Genomic DNA, 23,032 nt, shown 5'->3' with positions numbered 1-23,032 from the left:
AAGGCAGGAGATATTTGTTGATTAAAACTTCTCAAATGAGGAGGCTGGAGAAATGGCTCAGTAGTTAAGAAGCACTGGCTTCTCTTTCATAGGACCCAGGTTCAATTCCCAGCACCCACATGGAAGCTGTCTGTTACTCTTGTTCCAGGGGACCTAACACCCTCACACAGACATACATGCAGGTGAAACATCAATGAAAATAAAATAGAAATAAATAATTTAAAAAACAAAACCTTCTCAAATGAAGATGGGCATAGTGGCACACACCTTTAATTCCAGCACTTGGGAGGCAGAGGGGCAGAGGGGCAGAGGGGCAGAGGGGCAGAGGGGCAGAGAGGCAGAGAGGCAGAGAGGCAGAGAGGCAGAGAGGCAGAGGCAGAGGCAGGTGAACCTCTGTGAGTTTGAGGCCAGCCAGGACAGCAAGAACTACAGAGACCCTGTTTCGAAGGAAACACTAAACACTTCTCAAATAACAACTCTTCAATTGTAGTTTTTATTTTAAAATTAAATCCCCAAATCACACTTTTGAGTTTTCCTCTTTTACTGCCCCATCACTCTCTCTCTCTCTCTCTGAAGCAGGGACTTTCTACATAGCCCAAGGTGGCCTGGAACTTGCCATGTAGACCAGACTGATTAGTGCTGGGATTGAAGGCATGAGCCATCACACCTTGTGCTGATTTCTTTTATTGTTTTGTTACTACTTCAAATACTTATCATTTCTAAATTATATATACAGGTTTGGATGTTGAGCTTATATAAATATTTCATAATTTTTGTCATGGTCTAGCAAAATTTATAAACCAATGCTCACCAGCACTCTGAGAGGCAAGGAGGATGTTGTTACTTTGTCTTTGTATGATGGTTATGGCTCTTCATTATATGCAAATGTATTTCTCCAAGTCACTTTCCCATGTTCACTTCAGTTACTCTGTCTAGGAAATAATTATAAGATCCCTAAGATATTAGGATTGCTACACCAGCTTGTTTCTTGGGTCCATTTGATTGGAAAATCTTTTCCCAACCCTTTACTCTGAGGTAACGCCTGTCTCTGAAGTTGAGGTGTGTTTCTTGTATACAGCAGAAGGATAGATTCTGTCTTCGTATCCATTCTGTTAGCCTGTATCTTTTTATAGGCAGGCTAAGACCATCGACATTGAGGGATATCAATGTCCATTGATTATTGGTTCTTGTTTGTTTTGGATTTATTGGTGATGGTGTCATTGTGTGTGGATTTCACCCTCCTGCTTCTTTTCCTGTTTGGTAAAGTTGGGTTACCTATTATTTCATATGTTTTTGTGAGTGTAAAAGGAGGGAAAAGTTTTCCCTCCAACCCAACGAAGATAACATCAAAAGAGATGAAGAAGGGCATTTCATACTCATCACAGGAAAAGCCCATCAAGAGGAAGTCTCAATCCTGAACATCTATGCCCCAAATACGAAGGCACCCACATTTGTAAAAGAAACATTACTAAAACTCAAACAACAAATAAAACCACACACAGTTATAGTAGGAGACTTCAATGCCCCACTTTCACCACTAGACAGGACCACCAGACAGAAACTTAACAAAACAAAGGATCTAACAGAAGTTATGACCCAATTGGGATTAACAGACATCTTATAGAACGTTCCATCCAAACACAAAATATACCTTCTTCTCAGCACCACATGGAACCTTCTCTAAAATTGACCACATACTTGGCAACATAGCAAACCTCCACAGATACAAAAAAATTAAAATAACCCCCTGTATCTTATCAGACCACCACACTTTAAGATTAGAATTCAACAACAATACAAATTGCAGAAAACCTACAAACTCATGGAGATTGAATAACACCCAATTACACCATTCCTGGGTCACGGAAGAAACAAAAAAAGAAATTAAAGACTTCCTAGAATTTAATGAGAAAGTAGACACAACATACCCAAACTTATGGGACACTCTGAAAGCAGTGCTAAGAGGAAAGTTCATAGCACTAAGTGCCCATATAAAGAAACTGGAGAAAAGTCACACTAGTGAATTGACAGAACAACTCAAAGCTTTAGAACAAAAGGAAGCAAACTCACCACGGAGGAGTAGACGCCAGGAAATAATAAAACTGACGGCTGAAATTAATAAAGTAGAAAGCAGGAAAACATTACAAAGAATCAATGAAACAAAGAGTTGGTTCTTTGAGAAGATCAACAAGATAGACAAACCTCTATCCAAACTAACCAAAAGGCAGAAAGAGCATGCTAATTAACAAAATCAGAAATGAAAGGGGGGACATAACAATGGACACTGAGGAAATACAGAGAATCATCAGGTCATACTTTGAAAACCTGTACTCCACAAAATTTGAAAACCTAAAGGAAACGGACAATTTTCTGGATAGATATCACCAAAATTAAGCCAAGAAGAGATAAGCAGTTTAAATCCACCTATAACCCCCAATGAAATAGAAACAGTCATCAAAAGCCTCCCAAAGAAAAAAAGCCCAGATGGCTTCACTGCAGAATTCTACAAAAAATTCAAACAAGAGCTAATACCAGTACTACTCAAACTGTTCCACATAATAGAAGCAGGAGGGACATTGCCAAACTCTTTACGAGGCTACAATTACTTTGATACCCAAGCCACACAAAGATACAACTAAAAAAAAAAGAAAACTACAGACCAATATCCCTCTCATGAACATTGATACTAAAATTTAATCCAAGAAAACATCAGAAAAATCAGCCACTATGATCAAGTGAGCTTTATTTCAGGGATGCAAGGATGGTTCAACATATGAAAATCCATCAATGTAATCCACCACATAAACAAACTGAAAAAGAAAAACTACATTATCATCTCATTAGATGCTGAAAAAGCCGTTGACAAAATCCAACATCCCTTCATGATAAAGATCTTGGAGAGAACAGGAATAACAGGAACATATCTAAATATGATAAAAGCAATATACAGCAAACCAACAGCCAACATCAAACTAAATGGAGAGAAACTCAAAGCAATTCCTCTAAAATCAGTCTACATACCTCTCCAATGTTGTACTTGAAGTCCGAGCTAGAGCAATAAGACAACAAAAGGAGATCAAGGAGATACAAATTGGAAAGGAAGAAGTCAAACTTTCACTATTTGCAGATGATATGATAGTCTACATTAGTGACCCAAAAAACTCTACCAGGGAACTCCTACAGCTGATAAACACCTTCAGCAAAGTAGCAGGATACAAAATTAACTAAAAAAAAATCAGTAGCCCTACTATATACAGATGATAAACACAATGAGAAAGAAATCAGAGAAACATCACCCTTCACAATATCCACAAACAACAGAAAATATCTTGGGGTAACGCTAACCAATAAAGTGAAAGACCTGTACAGTAAGAACTTTGAGTGTTTAAAGAAAGAAATTAAAGATACCAAAAAATGGAAAGATCTCCATGCTCTTGGATAGGTAGAATCAACATAGTAAAAATGGCAATCTTGCCAAAGGCAATCTATAGATTCAATGCAATCCCCATCAAAATCCCAACACAGTTCTTCACAGCCCTTGAAAGAACAATACTCAACTTTATGGAAAAAAAAAAAAAAAAAACAGGATAGCCAAAACAATCCTTTACAATAAAGGAACCTCTGGAGGCATCACCATCCCTGACTTCAAGCTCTATTATAGAGCCATAGTCCTGAGAACAGCTTGGTACTGACACAAAAATAGACAGATAGACCAATGAAATTGAATTGAAAATCCTGATATTAACCCACATACCTATGAACACCTGATTTTTGACAAAGATGCTAAATCTACACAATGGAAAAAAGAAAGCATCTTCAACAAATGGTGCTGGCACAACTGGATTTGGAAATGCAGAGGATTGCAGATAGACCCATACCTGTCACCATCCACAAAACTTAAGTCCAAATGGATCAAAGATCTCAACATAAATCCAGCCACACTGAATCTTCTAGAAGAGACATTCTTACAGAAAGTCACATGTGTAAATATGTGCATCTAAGTTGAGATCATGTGCCTAAAAGCCACTGTTCTTCATCACCAGGGGTTCAGGCAAAGAACAGAAAATAATAAGCTCTAACCACTGTTTAATACCAGTTATGACCTGTATGACCAAGCTTAAGTAGAACAGAACCTAAGAGTACTGCTAATAGTTGGGGAAGGAAAGGAAAACAAAACTTTTAAATAAACTTTCAACAGCTAAATAAAATGACAAAGTATGATACACATTTAACAACAAAAAAAATTTATTGATTTACAAATTTTAAAATGGATCACTTAAAAGTGGGACTATTTTAATCTTATTATTGTTAAACTAATTCTTTCAAAATGTACTTTATTTTAAAGTGACAGAAATTACCCATGGACCAATCTTTTTTAACATGGACCTTTAAGTGTTTTCTATGTTATGTCAAGCAATCTGCAGAGTACAGCAGAGTGCAAAGATTGTGCAGTGGTCTTTACACAGACATCTGACCAGATGCAAGCACATAAGTTGTAAGCTTTGCAACAGTGGCCTTTACTATATTTATCAGAATATCTGTATCAAGAAAGCTATGTGAAAACCACTGCTTATTACCAGCAAAACAAGTAGGACACACTTAAACAAAGGTAAAACTTAATTGTGACATATGTATTGTAAAACTACTTGCTACAGCCTACATTTCAGTGGGCTCAACATCATCATGTAAGAAAAAAAGCACAAAAGATTCAGACTAAAAGATTTTCTTTTTTCTTTTTGCAACCTTCATAAGCAAAGAGCACAGCTTAATGATTAACACAGTTCTTAGGCTTAGTCCTTAGTCAGTAGATTCCCAAGTGCAAGTCCAGTCATGCTGCCTCAAGGAACTCTACAAAGATGCTGACATTTCCTTCCTAGCATGTCTTCTTATGGGGGAAAAGTCACCAGAAGTATGCCTGTGAGTGGCTTTGTGAGAAGCCTAGAAACTTTAACAGAGTTCTGTGAAACTAAAATAGAGTGCAAAGTCAAATAAAACCAAACTGATTGCAATTAAGTCAATTCTCAAAGAAAAATCTATTAAAAACAGTAATATACATAAATGAGAAATACAAGAAATGATCACTGCTGTTAGTCACAGATGCAAATCTAGGGATCCGAGGCTTTGTGAGCACGGTAATTAAGAGCAATTCAAATACTATTTCAAATAGCATACACAATTTTGATAAGCTTGTCAAGTACTACTGGAATACATATTTTGTAACTCTGATGTTTATATTACTCCTTTTCTTCTCCATTAATATTTTAGGTACATACCGATGAGAAAAGCAATTTGTCTTTATGCATTAATGAAGAACAACAGAATTTTTGTGTGTTCCAGACTCAAAACATTAATATTTAACAAAATGTAACATAAGCTTACTTATAAAAATAAAAAAATGCGACACATTATCTAATTCTTCTATGGTCTCCTGGCTGAACTGAAACCACGGAACGCCTTTAAGAAAGATGTTAGGCGAGAAACAAAAACCAACCCATGGGATGTGTACTGTTTACAAATATCATTTGCAGGGAAATAAGTTGCCTGGCCTAATTTTAAAGCTAATTATAAAATCCCATTTTTCTTAATGGTCCAGATACCTTGCCGATTCTTCCAACTCAACAGAACTGCAAAAACAAAAGAAATAGATTTTAAAAATACAAGTAGTGAGTATATATCTCAGCTTTATGTACTGTGTGAAAGGAGTACCTTTGAAAAAGACTTTCTATACCCAGTAGTTCCTTATTTTAATTCCACCATAAAATTACAAGGACTATGTAACTAAAGAACAAATGCAACATTTTGAGCATTTTTAAAGTACTTCTCTTAGTGTTTCTAGGTTAAATAACACTTCTTATCAGCTTTCTGCATTAAATTGAACTGTCTTAATTTCATTAGGTATCATATGGCACAACCTGTTTGGTGAACTGCTTGTAGTAAAATAAACAACTATATCTGCTCATTGCAGTGATACAACTATCCAGCATGTATAACAGACCTAAGAGAGCTATCTAGAAAAGTCAAGTTTGTTCAACAGGACTGAAAAAGGAAGGGATGACAGAGGGGGAGCTCAGGTATTATTCATGCCTACTACATGAGGAAACAATAGACCAGTGAGGGTAAGATGCAAGGGATTTCCAATCATTGTGTGACTCCAAAGAGTTAACCCTACCATGAACATCTATCTCCCAATCCCACACTACTAATAGCTTCCTCATTATTAATAATAAAAGTGACCTTGGGACTTTTACTAATAATGTGCAATCCTAATTTTATATTTTGTTTTTTGGAGCTCAAAAAAAAAATCATTCAAAAATTAGCTTTCCACTGGCCTGTACAGAAATGGGACTGGCATCAGAAGTTACTCATGAGTCAGGAGGGTTTCATTGCTCCACTCGTTGCTTAACTGTTGGAAGGTTGTTGAGGAGGACCAATGCAAACACCAATGGACAGTTCACAGCCCTTAGTCACACAGACTGCTCTGGTTAAACTCATTGCATTACAAAACACAACAGGAATGTGAGAAAGGGACTTGTAGAGAAGGGTGATTGCCAGGTGTGGGGAGAGATACATGTGAATCAGCAAAGAAAGCATACAATAAACATCATAATAAAAAAAAAAAAAAAACACTTAAAAACAGGTAACTTGGGGCTGGAGAGATGGCTCAGAGGTTAAGAGCACCAACTGCTCTTCCAGAGGTCCTGAGTTCAATTCCCAGCAACCACATGGTGGCTCACAACCATCCGTTATGAGATCTGGTGCCCTCTTCTGATGTGCAGATATATATGGAAGCAGAATGTTGTATACAAAATAAATAAATAAAATCTTAAAAAAAAAAAAAGCAAAAAAAAAGAAACAGGTAACTTAAAAAAAAAAAAAAACAAACTTGTAACCGGCGTTGGTGGCACATGCCTTTAATCCCAGCACTCAGGAGGTAGAGGCAGGTGGATCTCTGTGAGTTTGATACCAGCCTGGTCTACAAGAGGTAGTTCCAGGACAGCCTCCAAAATCACAGAGAAACCCTGTCTCGAAAAACCAAAAAAAAAAAAAAAATTAAAAATAAGTAATAAACATACACAACTTTTCTGGAAGAACAAAATTGGAAATAATTTAATTACTATACATATATGTGTAAAGGTAATTTAATATTGTTTCTTGCCATTCCTGCATTAAAACACATGTGTTGTTAAGATCAAGCTTAGGAGGGTACATGTTACTATCGTAGAAGGCTATGAAGAGACAGTAAATTATGGTACACAACCAAGGGGGTGCCATACCTTCCATCGATTTCCACATTCATTACATACAACAAACGTTGTCATTGGTTCATCAGCACTACGAGTCTGCACCTGTAGCAAAATTAATTGAAAAAAATACTACTACTTACTACTTTCCCACTAAAAATAAGCCAACTTATGTAAGACATACTACATAAAGATATACAGTAACTCCAGTGACATCATCCTAAGATGTATAAGAGCATTATACAAGTTCAAATATACTACTGGCAAAGGAGCATATATTTTCAAATGTCATTTTTCTAAATCCTTCTGTTTTATCTTTCATGTGTAATTTTATCCAATTAAGTGAAAAATCTTCTAAAAGTCACCCATTACATTAATGATTAATAAATACCATTAATTAACATTTTAATGACCTAAAGATGTTAATAAAATCTAAACCATTTCTTTATGACACATAATTGACACAACCACTGTAAAAGCAGGTTAAATACCCATATCTCTGCCATAGGAACGTGGCATTCTCATCTACTCTGATATGTAATTAGAAATACAAAGATCTCAGCCAGGCAATGGTGGTGCAGGCCTTTAATCCCAGCACTCAGGAGGCAGAGGTAGGTGGATCTTTGAGATCCAGGCCAGCCTGGTCTACAGAGCTAGTTCCAGGACAGCCAAGACTACACAGAGAAACCCTTTCTCACAAAGCCAAGAGGTGGGGGGACGGGAAGAAATACAAAGATCTCTGCATACGGATATTGAAGAATTTCATTTAAAAACAGCATTTATATTGGAAGCAACACAGAAGAGTAAACACATCTGATTGAAAACTGTGCACTGACTAAGATGTTTAAGAAAAAGCTGGGCATGGTACAAAAATGCCAAAGAAATGAAGCCACCATCTCAAAGACTTACTGTTCACTCAAGTATCATTCAAAATGGTCAATGGCTACCCAGTTTAATGGGAATGGAGTTTCACTTTTGCAAGCAGAAAAGTAAAACCAGAAAACATTGAGACCATGTCTTAAATGCCCCTCTCCCTGCCCCCAAATAGAACACTTAGGAAGAACGGGGCTGAGGATGTAGCTTAGCTGTGAAAGTGCTTGCCTCACATGGACAAAGCCCCAGTCTATACCAGGTATGTTGGTACTTGCCTGGAATCCCAGCGTCTGGCAGGTAGAGGCAGGAGGACCATAAATTCAAGGTCATCTGTAGTTACTTAAGAGGCAGACATTGTGGGAAATGTAATCCTGTAATCCTAATACATGGGAAATGGAGGCAGGAGGATGACATTTCAAAGCCAGCATCTATTTCACCGTAGGCCCTGTTTCAATGCTGCACCTCAGCTATTCTTAAGTTTATTAAGTTACAGCATGAACAGGGATACCAACAATATTGCATTGTGAACAAGATATATTTAAATTTAGCAATGATGAAATGCTAATTTAGCATCACTTCAAAACCAGAAATTTCTGATAAATCATTAACATGATTTTAATTCAAAGCCCACGAAATAAAAAACATTCTAAGGGCTGAAGAGATGACTTGACTCAGCAGTTAAGAGCACTGTTCTTGCAGAGGACTAGGGTTCTATTCCCAACACCTACATGCTACTTCACATCCTTCTATAAATTCAATTCCAGGAGATCTGACACCCTCTCCACATCTTTTCTTGAACAGTATCAGGTTCTGTAATTATCTTTACTCTGAAACAGGAGTGAAACCTTAATGTACACACGAGACCACAGTCAATCACAAACCTGTGTATAAGTGCAGTTCTTCTTTTTACATTTGCCACACGTGAACAAGTCAGTCTGGGTCCCACCTGTCTTGGCCATCTGATGCTCTCTGATGGCTTCTTTGGTCAGGTTTTTCCTCATTTCTTTGAGCTCATCACTAGCCATTTCCTATGACAGAAATAGCAATATCAATGAGTTACAGATACTTTTGGCAGCTGCTCTATATACTGACTGCTTTCATGTTCACAGAGTTTAACAAGAGTCAATAATAAAAGTAAAACCAGCTTATAAAATTTCAAGTTTGAAACTAATATTTTTCCCTCGGGAGATTAATGTTTCCTTTCAAAATCTCTTTAAAGACTCATAATTTTTTATGTGAAAATTAGGTGTTCATACTGTTTATAAACTAACAATGAAAACCTAGAGCAATCAGCACCTCTGGTATCCACAAGGGGATCTAAATATTACCACCACCATCCTCAAAGAAGCCAGGGGCCTTTGGACGAACATTTGGATTTGTTTAGTGAAGGCAGGGTTTAAATGAGTTCACCAGACCCAAGATAAATGATAATTAGGTGTTTATCAGGGAAGGACTTACACCGATAAGAGTAAATTTACTGCAGCATTCTTCCTGCTCTACAAGATGCAGTCTCTCCCGATGCTCTCCACAACCCAAGAGAGCTCCAGCCAGCCCCTCCTCTACCTTATAATGGGTCAAGTCTGTACCAGATAAACCATGCCCAAAAGGTGTGGCCACCACTACAAGTTCACTGGCAAGGCAAGATGCCACTACAGTTTAGAGCCAAGTACACAGAATATGCCAGGGTTATTTTTGACACCAGAAAGCACAAAGACTCTCATGTATGGTCAAATGGGCAGAAGACTAGCACCAAGCAGAGGATGGTGGTCCAAAATAAGACAGCTTCTTCAGTCACTGAAATAATTACTGCAAGGAAAAACCCTACAAGGGAGATAAACAGCCAAATCCCTGATAGTACTTAGTAGAGGGAATGTACAAATGAAAGCAAACAGCAGCTAACATTCTGATAATGGTTTAACTAACACAAAGAATTTTAAGTTTATCCTTTCTTATTAAACCAACCGGGTAACTACAGTTAAAAGAATCCTAGCTATAATGATATTTTAGAAATTGCTCTCTTACAGTGATTATTCTACTCATGTAACACATGATCATCTCACTGATGAACTCACTGATGGAGTACTTTACAATGGAAAAACTAATTGACATTACCCAAAGCCACTAACAAACCTCAGCATGCTACGAGGAAAGCAACAAGACACTATGTGCCTTCTCACAGAATGTACCTGAAGCAAAACCCATCACTTAAGTAAAAGGAAGCTTGAGTATAATCAAATTATACAGGAAATCAGGGGAGAGGAAATTTAAGGAATACGACCTAATGCAGTATTCACAGACATTTATAATGGGGGGTGGGGGGTGCTGCTGGTCCTTCAACACAGCAGCACCAAAGAGGAAAAAGGTAGAGGAGAGGAGAGATGTGAGAGGCAAAAGAGAATGCCTTAAGCCAGGTGTGGTCTTTAATCTCAGCACCCGGGAGGCAGAGGCTGGCAGATCTCTGTGAGTTTTGAGGCCAACCTGGTCCACAGAGTAAGTTCCAGGACAGGCAAGGCCACACAAAACCCCCACACACCCAAAAGAAACTGCTTTAGCTTAAAAATCAAAGGTATGTGCTGACTTCAGCTCCTGGTACACCTAATGCATAATCAGGAAAAGGTGAATATGAGTTTCATAGCATGGCAAGGGCTTATTGTTAGCATTGTTGGCCATGGTGATAACAATTTAGTTATATAAGGAAAATTATTTTAAATATATTTAAAAATATGCATACACATTCATGCATATAGAGTTGAAAGGATAAATGCCTGGGATTTGCTTGACATAAATTCAATAGAAAAGAAGAAAATAGAAGTATAATTTAAAAAAGGATGACAAGTCAGGCAGTGGTGGTGCACACCTTTAATCCTAGCACTCAAGAAGGCAGAAGCAGGCAGATCTGTGCTTGAGGTTAGCATGGTCTACAAAGGGAGTTCCAGGACAGCCAGGGCTACACAAAGCAACTCTGTGTTAAAACCCACCCTTCTAAAAAAATGATGACAAATTCCCAAAAGTAGGTGAAAATGAAACTCATGACAGACATATGGATCTGATTACACTGTGTTCTCTGCTTGCTCTGTGGAAGTTTTAGATTTTTTGTTTCTTTTATTTTTGAGTCAAAGTTTCTCTGTGTAGTCCTGGCTGTCCTCAAACTTAGAAATCCACCTGCCAATGACTCCCAAAGGCTGGGATTAAAGGTGTGCCACCCCTGCCTGGTAGTTATGGATATTTTAGTATGATTTTAAAACAAAATTTCTTAAACACAGCACATTTTATTAGCAATGAAAAAGTTATTATTACACTGTTGGATGATTAATAAAATAAACAGATTGTAGGTATAATATAGCTATTGTTAACCCCCCACCCTCCAGACAGGGTTTCTCTGTGTAGCTTTGGAGCCTGTCCTAGAACTCGCTCTATAGACCAGTCTAACCTCAAACTCACAGAGATCTGCCTGCCTCTGCCTCCCAAGTGCTGGGATTAAAGGTGTATACCATCACCACCCAGCATCTTGAGTGTTTTCTAGTATACACAATATATCATAGTTATGTTTGTAGACATTTTCCACACATGAGATATTTATACAGCACTTATATACAGACTTGCTCACCTCTGCTGTCATTCTAGCAAATAGGTCAGGAGGAATATTCCCACACAGCACATTTTTCCTTAAATTTGGATTCTTTGCATCTTTAAGATTTGATATCCTACTCCGTACTCTGTTTTTGTATTTCATGTCTGTATTCCGTATTTCTTGATATATAGGTACTTGGCCATTAAGGAAAAAAGATTGTTATAAAGATAACTTTTTTTTCTGCCAAATTCATAATTCATTCTTAAATTTTTTGAACCAATTCATGAAAATGGTTTCCAAACTAGATAAATAAGAAAAAAAAAAAGTATTTCTTTCAGATTCCTTCATCTATAACTGGTCAATAGTGCTAATCTTTACAACCATGACTAAGTGATGCTTTTTTTAAATGCTTAATGTCAGAAGCATGCATCAACATGATTTCAAAGAATAACTCTGGCACAACCCAAGTAGCAGATGTTTGAAAAGGCGTTCTAAAATCAAACAAGCTTTAACTCGCCCAAGTCTGAATCCCACTAAGGACCTCAAAATCTATGGCATAGATAGATTTGGCCATAGCTCCCTCAGAGGTCTTATGAGAAGAGAGCATTTGAGGCAGCACTGGAGGCTCATCTCATCTACCAGCTCAGCGAGAAGACCACAGAAGGCCTGGTCAAAGCAGAGAGCAAGGCCCAGAGGGCTCACTTTTTACAAAGGCCGGTTCTTCAAAAAAGACAGTCCCACTTTATACTGCCATGTAGGTACATTCCATGCAAGACCTCTCCTGAAGAGTCTTTTCTATGGTGCCAGGCACGAACACATGTCCTGGCAGAAGGACCAGGGACTGAGTACCCTGATGAGGCCCTCCTCCTGTGTGAGCTTCACATCTTCCCTGCCATTTTACGTAACTTAAATTCAGATTCTACACTCCCAATATGCAAAGGCAGAAAGACAAAGCTACCATTAACCATAGGCGATTTAGTATTGAATGAAATGAAAACTAAACATGAATGCCCTTCTCCTTCCTAAGAAAGTACAGATAAACCTCCGACTTATGTAGCAGAAGGAAAAGGACAATTAGCCTCACAGATTACTACACACAGTTTTGGATGTGAACACAAAGGATATCTTCCTCAATCTGTGATCCCAGTTCTTCCTCATCGGCTCCAATAGCAACGTAGTCATCTACAAACAGGAATGAAAAACTCATTATTGTAAAGTGTAAGTAAACCACTCCTATTTCTTCAACCCCATTTGCCTCTTCTACAAAATCTTTGAGTTTGTTAGGACCTCTTATCTTACTGCCTACTATTCCTTTGCTCTGGGATTGGTCTAAGATCTGTGCCACAGTATACTCTTGTCTGATAACTCCTTTTCCTGAGGAAGTAATTCATATACTAGGCAATTCCTCACTTCACAACACTATCAATTCTGGGTTCTTCATCTGAGAAGAGTAAGAACAGACATTAGGAAGAAATGCCTTCCCTCCTGTGACACAGGCTTCAACACAGAGAATGTACTCATTTTATCTGCCAATCACATACACAGATGCACTCGGAAAACTATCACAGATGCTCAAAAGGACAGGAGAAATAAATAGAACTGCCAGATAGAAAAAAGAAAAAATGCAGACAGAGGCAGTAAGAAAATTCAAGTAGAAAGGGCCAAGTAAGTAGCAAAACTGGTCACCCTAGCTATGCATAGTTCAGCATAACTGAAAAGAAAAAGGGTTAGTTTGTGTCAACCATTCTGCCTTTCAAACTTACATTTTACACATTTTAGGGATACTATGTGGTGTTTCACTATATATGAAATCTTAAAGTCAAACATTTGCATGTTAAGTCTAAGGATTAGTATTTCTTAGATTTTCCCATGGAAGTGTAAACTGTAAATTGTATATTGCTTTTAATTATTAATATAAAACTTAAATACTGTATATCACACTAACATTTAACACCTCATGTTGTTACGGCTCAACCTAAGTTCAAAGTAATGAGTTTACAGATCAAAGATTTATGTGGGAAAAGCTTAAATTAGCATGAATCAGGAGAAATATTAACACCCTAGAAGGCTCTGCTTGTTGGGAGTCCCAGTGTCCTGTTTCTTACTGCCCTCCAAGAACTGCTACTGGAAACAAACTCCTAAGCTAAACAGTGGGAGCTACCAGCAAGATGATACTATAAAACACCAACATGAAGGTGGAGATGGCATGGGAATGCAAAAGGGTAAAGAGCAAACACTAAACTTACCTCCCGTCCGGAGAGCTGCAGCTAGCATCTCCCTACATTTTAACCGCACAGAATCAGAAGTGCTTGGTGCCCGAGGAAAAGATGAAACATAAGTGTCTCGAGCATTTGTCTCATCCTTTCTGCTGCTTACATTGCTGCTGGAACTACTAAAATACACATATGGGGTACACGGATCAGAAAACAATCAGGAAAACCTTCTAAATAGATTTATCATTGCTCTCTAAAAATAAAACTTGGGTCTAAATGAGATAGTATTTCAGTCACTACTACATTTTTAAAAATTTCAGTTCAATAGCTCAATCTCATGTCTTAAAAACACAAAACAACCACAAAGTGGTGGTGCACACCCTTAATCCCAGCACTCAGGAGGCAGAGGCAGGTGGATCTCCAGGTATAAGGCCAACCTGGTCTACACAGTGAGTTCCAAGACAGCCAGGGCTACCCTGTCTCAAAAAACCAAATTAGAAACAAAAACAAATATTCTCATTTTATTTCCCTCTAAACATTAACAGCAATTTTTTTTTTCTTTTGTGAGAAGGAGTCTAACTACGTAGCCCTGAATAATTTGGAGGTATCTATGTAAACCAGGCTGGCCTCAACTCAGAGGTCTTCCTGCCTCTGTCTTGTGAGTGCTAATGATTAAAGTGAGCACCATCACAGTCAGCCCTACACTATTTCTAACAGGAAAAAATATACATTATAGTTTAGCACACTACACAGACATCAAGGATCTTGGCTTGAGGAAAGGGATGAGGCATGGAGCCAGAAAACAGGGCAATGCAGCCAAACTAGAAAGAGGAAAAAATTGTTTCAAAACCTCCATACTAGTTAAGACAACAGCGCTCTAGTGAAACTTTAAGAACAAGAGCAGGTAAAAAGACTGTAAAAAGATTTCTTCCTAGAAATAGTACCTTAATCTGAATAGTCTAAAAATTTTCTAATCTTTCAAAACTTTAATTACATCTGATTAACTTCTTATACCGGATATTCACCCAAACAAGTTCTTTTCAAAATGTTTCTGTGAAATCTCAATTAAGTGTTGCAACATTAATGATATCTATCACAAATCTTTTTCAAAGATTTATTAAGCTGCCCATCCCTTACTATCTACCGTAGAACTAACTTGCTGTGTTTGCTGTCAAGAATACATGTCCTCCACTTCTCTCCAGGAAAAACTACTATTAAACATCAAAACAGGTCACTATGGACAACAGTCATCTGTGTCATCTAACTCTAGTTTTTTCAGAGGCCATCTCTTATGACCCCCTGAATTTAGAAAATATTGTCTATACAAAGGTTTGCACATAGCTATTCACATGCTCCCCTGCAAGACCAAGTTTCTCAAAAGCAAGAACTAGGATTTCATCCTGTGTGTATTTTTAACTGTAGCAGAGCACCTGTCTGTAGTAAATGAAAAAAGAATAGTTCATTTTTGAGATAGTTTTATGTAGCCCAGGCTAGCTTTGAATTCTCTATGACCTCAAATTTCTGATCTTTCTGCCTCTACCTCCCAAGTACAGGATTACATATGTGTGCCACTATGTCCCATTTTATGGGTTCTGGGAATTGAATCCAGGCTTCGCATATGCTCAGCAAGCACTATACCAACTAAACTACATCTCCAGCACCCAACCAATGTTCAAAATCAAAACAAAACTTAAATACTTTAAAGGCTTTTGCCTTTTTGCCTATGGACAACAATTAGCTAAAGCACTGAAACCTGCCTGTGTGTACTGATGGAGCCTAGCTTCACTATTTCCAACCCTACCTCTTAAAATGTAATGCCTAGGTTTGAAGTATTTAAATCAAAAGTTTTTCAAATTCTTCCAAAATGTAAACCCTTGCTCAACCTCAAGCCACTCAGATCTGACTTACAACTTCCTTTATATTATACATCAGACTAGTCTACTTTTGTAGACTTCTGTTTTTCTTCTAAAATTCTAAGAAATCTTGCTAAAAAATTTTTGAGGGCCATACATGTGTACTAGTTCCATCTGACTAGATAGTGGAAAGAGGAGTGCAGGCACAATCAGAAGACCAGAACAAAGTGATGGAGCAGGTAAACTATCTAGTTATCCTGGCTGCTTGTTTGTTTTTGTTTACTTGACACAAGCTAGAGTTGTCTGGCAAGAGGAACCTCAACTGAGAAAATGGCTCTACCAGTAGAACAGTCTGTGGGCATTTTTTGATTAATATTTGATACTGGAGGGTCCAGCTCATTGGGGATGGTGTCACTATTGAGCAGGTGGTCCTGGGTTGTACAAGACAATAGCAAGCAAGCCACAGGAAGCAAGCAAGTAAGCAGCATTCATTCCTCCATGGCTTCTGCTTCAGTTCCTGCTTTGGCATCCTTCAATGAGCTGTGTCCTGGGATATGTAAGCCAAAAAAGCCCTTTGGTTCATGTTTTTTTTAGGGTTTTTTGAGACAGGGTTTCTTTGTGTAGCCTTGGCTAAACTGGAACTCACTATATAGATCAGGCTGGTCTTGAACTCAGACATCTGCCTGCCTCTGCCTCCCGAGTACTAGAAACCCTAAAATAGCAACCTCAGCAGAAATTAATTTTTATAAAGTAAATTACCTTTCTTCTCTTGCTTCAGGGCTATTCTGTGATGAAATTGTAGGTTCTTTTTTCTTTTCTTCAGGGTCTTTATCAGTTGATGGACCATCTGAAAAATTTATCAAATGCCTAAACAGTCTACTTTTGTTAAAGATGAAAATTAAAAAGTATTGTACATTAATAACCTATACACACCAAAAACAAATAAATAAATGAAAATAAAGACTCAAACCTGTTCACCATTAAAATCTTCAATTTCCCACAACTGTATATAAAGTATAAGCAAATTACTATGTTAGCATATGTACTGGAGTATTTTTCACAACAGCTGTACAAACAACACTCTTAAATTGTCACTTGCAAAGAAATAGAAATTCGCATGCCAATGGTACCTGCAAGTTTAAAAGGAAAAAATAAAAAGGAAAGAGTGTGGACGAACACACCCATCCTGAAAATGAGAGCCCAGGCACAGAGAACAATAGTATTTGAGTGACCTTTCAAGAGGTTAAAAACTTTAAAATACTACCTAACGCACAGTTTATGTTTCTGGGCCAGTAAATGAAGAACATCTTCATAGAGACCATTCCAGTATCAGGATGGTACATCCAAAACCTCCTTTTACTCAATAATCTATGAACAGAGCAGAGTCTGCACCCTTTAAGACTTGGAACAGTGATTCTCAACCTGGGGTGTCATATCTCAAATATCCTGCATAACAGACACTTACATTATGATTCATAACAGTAGCAAATTACAGTTATGAAGTAGCCACAAAATAATTTTATGCTTGGGGTCACCACAACATGAGGAAGGAAGTGTATTAAAGGGTCGCAGCATTAGTATGGTTGAGAACTACTGACTGAGAGGAAAGTGACCAGACATTGTAAACAGATATAACATGAGTTAATGCAATCATTGCCCTGACAAGAAGCATTCATCTTATGCCAGTCAAAATTGTCCCTGAGCTAGGTTTAGATAACATTTAGGTCCACTGTAGAAATTATTTCACTTATCTATACTTTGCTCTCTGGGATATCTCACTTTCTGTATAAAACACTGCAAATACATATGAACTGTAATAGATTGCATCCCATCATACAGAATAAGAATCCACCAAAGAATATGTTTCCTAACAGTTTAATGATGACTTGAAGAATAAAGAAATTAAAATTTGTAACCATAAATATAAAGAGGGGGTTAGGGAAAAATTATGATACTAAATTGGAGGAGGAGATCTGATAAAATGTAAGACAGTTTTGGGATCTTAAAACATCTCTCATAGACTGTTACAAGAAGGACAATAAAGTATACACTTTGACTGGGTATGAGACGTAAGAATCTAATACACTTAGGGAGTATTCCAACTGTGGATGTAAAACACGATCTAATCACGAGAAAACAGTAGATAAAACAGAATAAGGGAACATGCCAAAGAAGCAAGAGAGGCGTTAGGTCTTAAATCTAGGACAAATGGCTGAGGTGCCTATTTAACATACTCTGATAGTTTGATATAATTGGCCCCCATAAGACATAGGGAGTGTCACTATTGGAGATGTGGCTTTGTTGGAGCAGGTGTGGATTTGGTGGAGGAAGTGCGTCACTGTGGAGGCGAGCTTTGAAGTCTCACATATGCTTAAGCCACACCTAGTATCTCAGACTACTTCCTGTTGCCTACAGCATCAAGATTTAGCTCCTTCTCCAGCAACATGTCTGCCTTTATGCTGCTATGTCCAGCCATGATAATGGACTAAACCTGTGAAAATGTAACCTACCTCCAATTAAATGGTTTTCATTCATAAGAACTGCCACGGTCATGGTGTCTCTTCACAGAAACAGAAACACTAAGACACATTATCAAAATGGACCTGAACGTGGGGTTCCCCCTGCACCTCTCAGTTTGTTCAAAACTGTTACAGGACCCTCCTGGTTGGTATAACCCATTCCCTATGCTAAATTCTCCAGCCCAGAGGCTGGGCTGTCCTTCCTCCAGATGCTCCTCCCTATATAATCCAGTCATTTTGGTTAGCCCTCCTCCTTTGGGCCTCATTTTTCTCTCTCCCCTCCCCTACTCCTCTCCACACATGGCTTAGGGTCATGACCACTCTGGACTCTCCCAGATTTCTCTGCCTCTAGCTATGTGTCCTGTTTATCTTCAATAAATTACCTCCACCAACATACCTAGGAAAAGTCATGTACTCCCTTTCCTTCCTTCCTTCCTTCCTTCCTTCCTTCCTTCCTTCCTTCCTTCCTTCCTTCCTTCCTTCCTTTCCATTCATCTGGTGCCAAAACCCAGGAGTGGCATAAAGGAATTCCCTCCCAAGAAACTTGGCTGCTCCGTAAGCAAGTTGCTGATCTGAGTCTTCTAAGTCATGTACAGATCATTTGTTTCTGATGGCTTCTGTCACCCACAAAATTTGATTCCAAATTCTACAGTTCTATTTCCCAGCTGCTATTTCTCTCTACCTGCTTTCTCTGGACTCTGCTATGTCCTCCATGTGGGCACCTTTTTCTCTGGCTCTTGTAGCCTCTCACACCTCTGGCCTACATGCCTGTCATCTTAGTACTTGAGAGGCATAGACAGGAGGATCAGGAGTTTAGTCCTTGGCTACACTGAGTTCAAGGTTAGCCTGGATTATATGCTCACCTAAATAAATAAATAAATAAATAAATAAATAAATAAATAAATAAATGGATAAATAAATAAATGTCAAAACAGAACAAGAGAAGGCTATTATGTTCTCTAAAATGCCATCATAGATGAAAAATTGAAGGCTTAAAGAATTGTTCAGTTTAGAAAACTAAACATGATTCTAGACTGGATATTAGAGGAGGTAAATTTAGGACATTATAATGTATCCTAGCTTGCTTCTCTGTTGCTGTAATAAAACACCAACCAAAAGCAACTTGGGTAGGAAAGGGTTTATCTGGCTTACCATATATCACTGAGGGAAGCCAAGGCAGGAACTCAAGCATTGTAAGAACCAAGAATCATGAAATGAAGCAAAGACTATGGAGGAATGCTTGCTCCCCAAGGCTGTTTGATATCTTTTATAACCCAGGATCACCTGTTCAGTGGTGTCACCAACAGTGGGTCAGACCTTCCCACATTAATTATTAATCAAGAAAACATCACACACAGTGGCATACAGGTCAATCTTATGGTGGCATATTCTCAGTTGAGGTTCCCTCTTCTTAGATAACCCTAGCTTCTATCAAGTTAGCAAAAACTAACAAGTACATAGGGAGAGTAACAAACTAGAGCATGGACTCTAAACTAAAGTATTACACCGATGCTTGCTTTCCTTTATTACAACTACATGAGAAAATATGCTTGTGCTGGGAATGCTAGCACATGCCTATAATTCTAGCTACTCTGGCGACTGAAGCAGGATCCCAAGTCCCAGGCCAGCTTATACAACATAGTAGGAGCCTATCTCAAATAAATGAAGGGTACTAAGAGAGGTATACTTAAGTATTATAAGACATATTTAACCTACTCTCAAATGATTTTTAAAAAAGAGATCATTAAATATGAAAAAAAAAAAAAAACACTGTGTGGAGGTAGCACATGCCTCTAATTCCAGCACTCAGGAAGCAGAAGCAGGTAGATCTCTGAGTTTCAGATCAGTCTGCCCTATAGAGTGAGTTCCAGGACAGTCAGGGCTACAAAGAGAAATCCTGTCTTCAAAAACCAAAAACCAAAAAAAAAAAGAAGAAAAAGATGGAAAATAACAAAAGCTGATCTGGACAAAGGTATTATATAAAAAGTGTTATTTTAAAATCACTTCAGAAAAACAAAATCACTTCAGAAAGCATGCACAACCTTTCCCTTGGAAAAAAGCCCTGAAAGAGCTTATCTACACTTACAACTGTCAGGGACCACTGAGTTTATTTGCCACTTTCATGCAAATTAAACCAGGCCCCTCATCCTTACTGCAAAGCACTGATTTCACTAGGTCTAGATTCATAGACAAAAAAATGCAGCAATCATTTGAACAAAACCAGGACATCATAAATATATGCAAGCAAAGATCAATTTTACCTAATAATTTTTTCCAGGATTTGATGAGTGATTTGGCTAAAGATGTGACTTCTTCATCTGTACTCTGCTTACGAATAGCATTGACAGACATCCCAATTCTCGTGGACTGCAAGGCAACAACAAAGTGTCCATCAATGCTGTTTCAAACAATTCAGCATATTAATCACACTTGTTTCTTTTCAGACTTTTTTTTTTCTAGTTCAGATTTTAAAATTTCAATTGTTCACATTCTGGTCAAAGCACACATTGCAAACATGAAGTACATACATCTTTAGATCAAACATGGAACTCACCAATGCTTCATCACTGAGACAACAACCTGTAATGTGGTATCAGGGGGAAATGAGGGCGAGATGTAAAACGTATGTGTACAGAAGGTAAGCTGAGATACTCATGGCCAGCATCTGCATGATCTCTCCTACGAAGATTACCCCCAAGCACTGCCTGAAACTTATAACAAAGCCAGCCAAACACAAACTACCACCAAGAGAAGATTAAGAGGCATCTTTATTTTTTGATTCTATGTAAGGAGCACATAATTAGGTATTAAAATGGATTTCAGAATACAGATAAAATTTAACGTGCAGTAATATTATATTAAGATTATACTAGAATAATTAGGTATATAAATCTTCCCAAGAACCTTTCAACACTGAGATCATTATACCTATTTTTAAAGACAAAGAGACTGGAAATACCAATATAACCTGCTCAGCATTATACGATTGCTCACTGGCAAGACTCGAATTTTCATCTGTGCTTGACCACTTCTAGAATGAATGTTCTTTCCAACTCAGTAGAAACCATAAAAGCTATAACAACTCAATTATGAACAGTAAATAACAATGGTAAATTATTCATTAAGTTCAAGTTGTTATAGACAATCTTTCAAAACATGGTCTATGAAAGAAAAACACAATAAAAGAAATTCTTAGTTGCTTAAAAAATAAAGGAAAATCCCTGCTGACACCTTTGAGGTACAACAGTCAGTAGGTACTTAAAGGCTTCCTTCTAAATTATTAAATGTTCAGCACAAACATTGAAGAATTTAGAATAGTAGGTTGCAGTAGCCTGTGTTAGTCTCTCAGAAATCTAAGAAAAGCAGGTGAAGTTCAACAGCAGAAGAGTGAAAGGGGCCCCAAAATTTCCACACCTACCCCCAATATTTAGGGTTACAAAGCGAGTTTTCTAAAGAAAAGCTAACTCTGGATGCATGGAGGAAATAACTTGAATTATTCAGTTGTTAGAAGTGTGGACTGACACACAACAGTGTTGGAAAATGCATCCTAGAAGGTCCTGCAGGAGACCATAATATAAGGAGAACAAACTGCACTGTTAAGTGATGGCTGTTTAATGATCACAGGATGCTTTCGTTATTAAAACCAACCATTCCTTGCTTGACTCCTTTTCTAAGAATGCAGCTGTCAACAATAAACATGCTTCCTTAAAGAGATTATTGAGCTGCATAAGGAGAACAGGACGCTGAGGTGGAGTGACAAAAAGACCACAGCTTGGGGAAATGGAAGGAAGCAGAGGATGGAAACAAATAGGAAGCTATTTACTTGGGCAACTAACTAGGTTTGCATTTCTCTCACAAGACTTAAACTGGTATGCTAAGATTTAAAAAGTGGCTTATGATACTATAGCAATTACCTAACTTCTACCAAGGTTTCTATTTAAAATCAGGCATGCAGGAGAAAAGGCAAGGAGGAAAGAAAGGAGGACTAAGCTGAAGACAAGAGTGGTGGAGCACAGTAAGCGCACTCAGGAATTGAACTGCACCTAGACCAAGTGGCTCCAAATCAGCTTGTTTGTTTCAGTTTCTGGGGACAGAACCCAAAGTCTTGTATGTGCTAGGCAAATGCTATATTCCTAATTGAGTAATTAAATTTTTTCCATATAATTTTTTGCTTATCTTTTTCCCTTATCCTGCAACTTCTCCCAGATGCTCTCTACCTCCCTACCCACCTAACTTTATGTTCTCTCTCTCTAAAACCCAAAAACTAAACAAAAATTGCACAAAATCCACAGACGTGAAAATCAAGACAAATAGGCAAAAGACTAATAAAACCAATAATGACAAACAAAATGTAATAAAGAGTACACAAAAGCACCAGAGATCATTTTCTATTGGCCAACTACTTTTAGACAGAGGGCCTGCTCTGGAGTGTGGTTGATGTACCCAAGTCACACTCCATTGGGAGGGACTGACTTTCCCTTTCCCTCCAGGTACCAACTGCAGATAAATTCTTGGTTAAAGGTAGAAGACTGTGTCCACTTCCCTTTCTCAGTGCTAGGATCCCACCCACCTGGCCGGAACCTGTACATGCTACCAGTCTCTTTGCGTTAGTATGTGCATCAGTTCTGGTATCTGAAAGACACTGTTTCCTTAGAGTCATCCATCACCTCTGGTTCTAACAATCTTTTCACTTCCTCTCTCAAGTCTTGAGAAGGATTTGATGAAGACAACTGGTTCAGGACTGAGTACTCCAAAGTCTCTC

The 23,032-nt window shown here is 38.0% G+C and overlaps 1 protein-coding gene across 1 annotated transcript in view; it reads right to left on the bottom strand.

The window, feature by feature from the left end:
* Positions 1-4,610: 4,610 nt before the first annotated feature.
* Positions 4,611-23,032, bottom strand: part of Tcea1 (transcription elongation factor A1) — a 31,208-nt gene continuing 12,786 nt past the window's right edge. The window contains exons 3-10 of the mRNA XM_027398934.2: positions 20,532-20,637; positions 16,511-16,598; positions 13,932-14,077; positions 12,811-12,867; positions 11,722-11,876; positions 8,996-9,142; positions 7,275-7,346; positions 4,611-5,624 (exon numbers count right to left, since the gene is read on the bottom strand). Of these exons, the coding sequence (XP_027254735.1) occupies positions 5,616-5,624; positions 7,275-7,346; positions 8,996-9,142; positions 11,722-11,876; positions 12,811-12,867; positions 13,932-14,077; positions 16,511-16,598; positions 20,532-20,637 (780 nt within the window). The 3' untranslated portion in view covers positions 4,611-5,615. The remainder of the gene's footprint in view (positions 5,625-7,274; positions 7,347-8,995; positions 9,143-11,721; positions 11,877-12,810; positions 12,868-13,931; positions 14,078-16,510; positions 16,599-20,531; positions 20,638-23,032) is intronic.

This window comes from Cricetulus griseus, chromosome 2 (assembly GCF_003668045.3).
Source record: "Cricetulus griseus strain 17A/GY chromosome 2, alternate assembly CriGri-PICRH-1.0, whole genome shotgun sequence".
NCBI lineage: Eukaryota > Metazoa > Chordata > Mammalia > Rodentia > Cricetidae > Cricetulus > Cricetulus griseus.
This window is presented reverse-complemented; position numbering and strand designations above follow the sequence as displayed.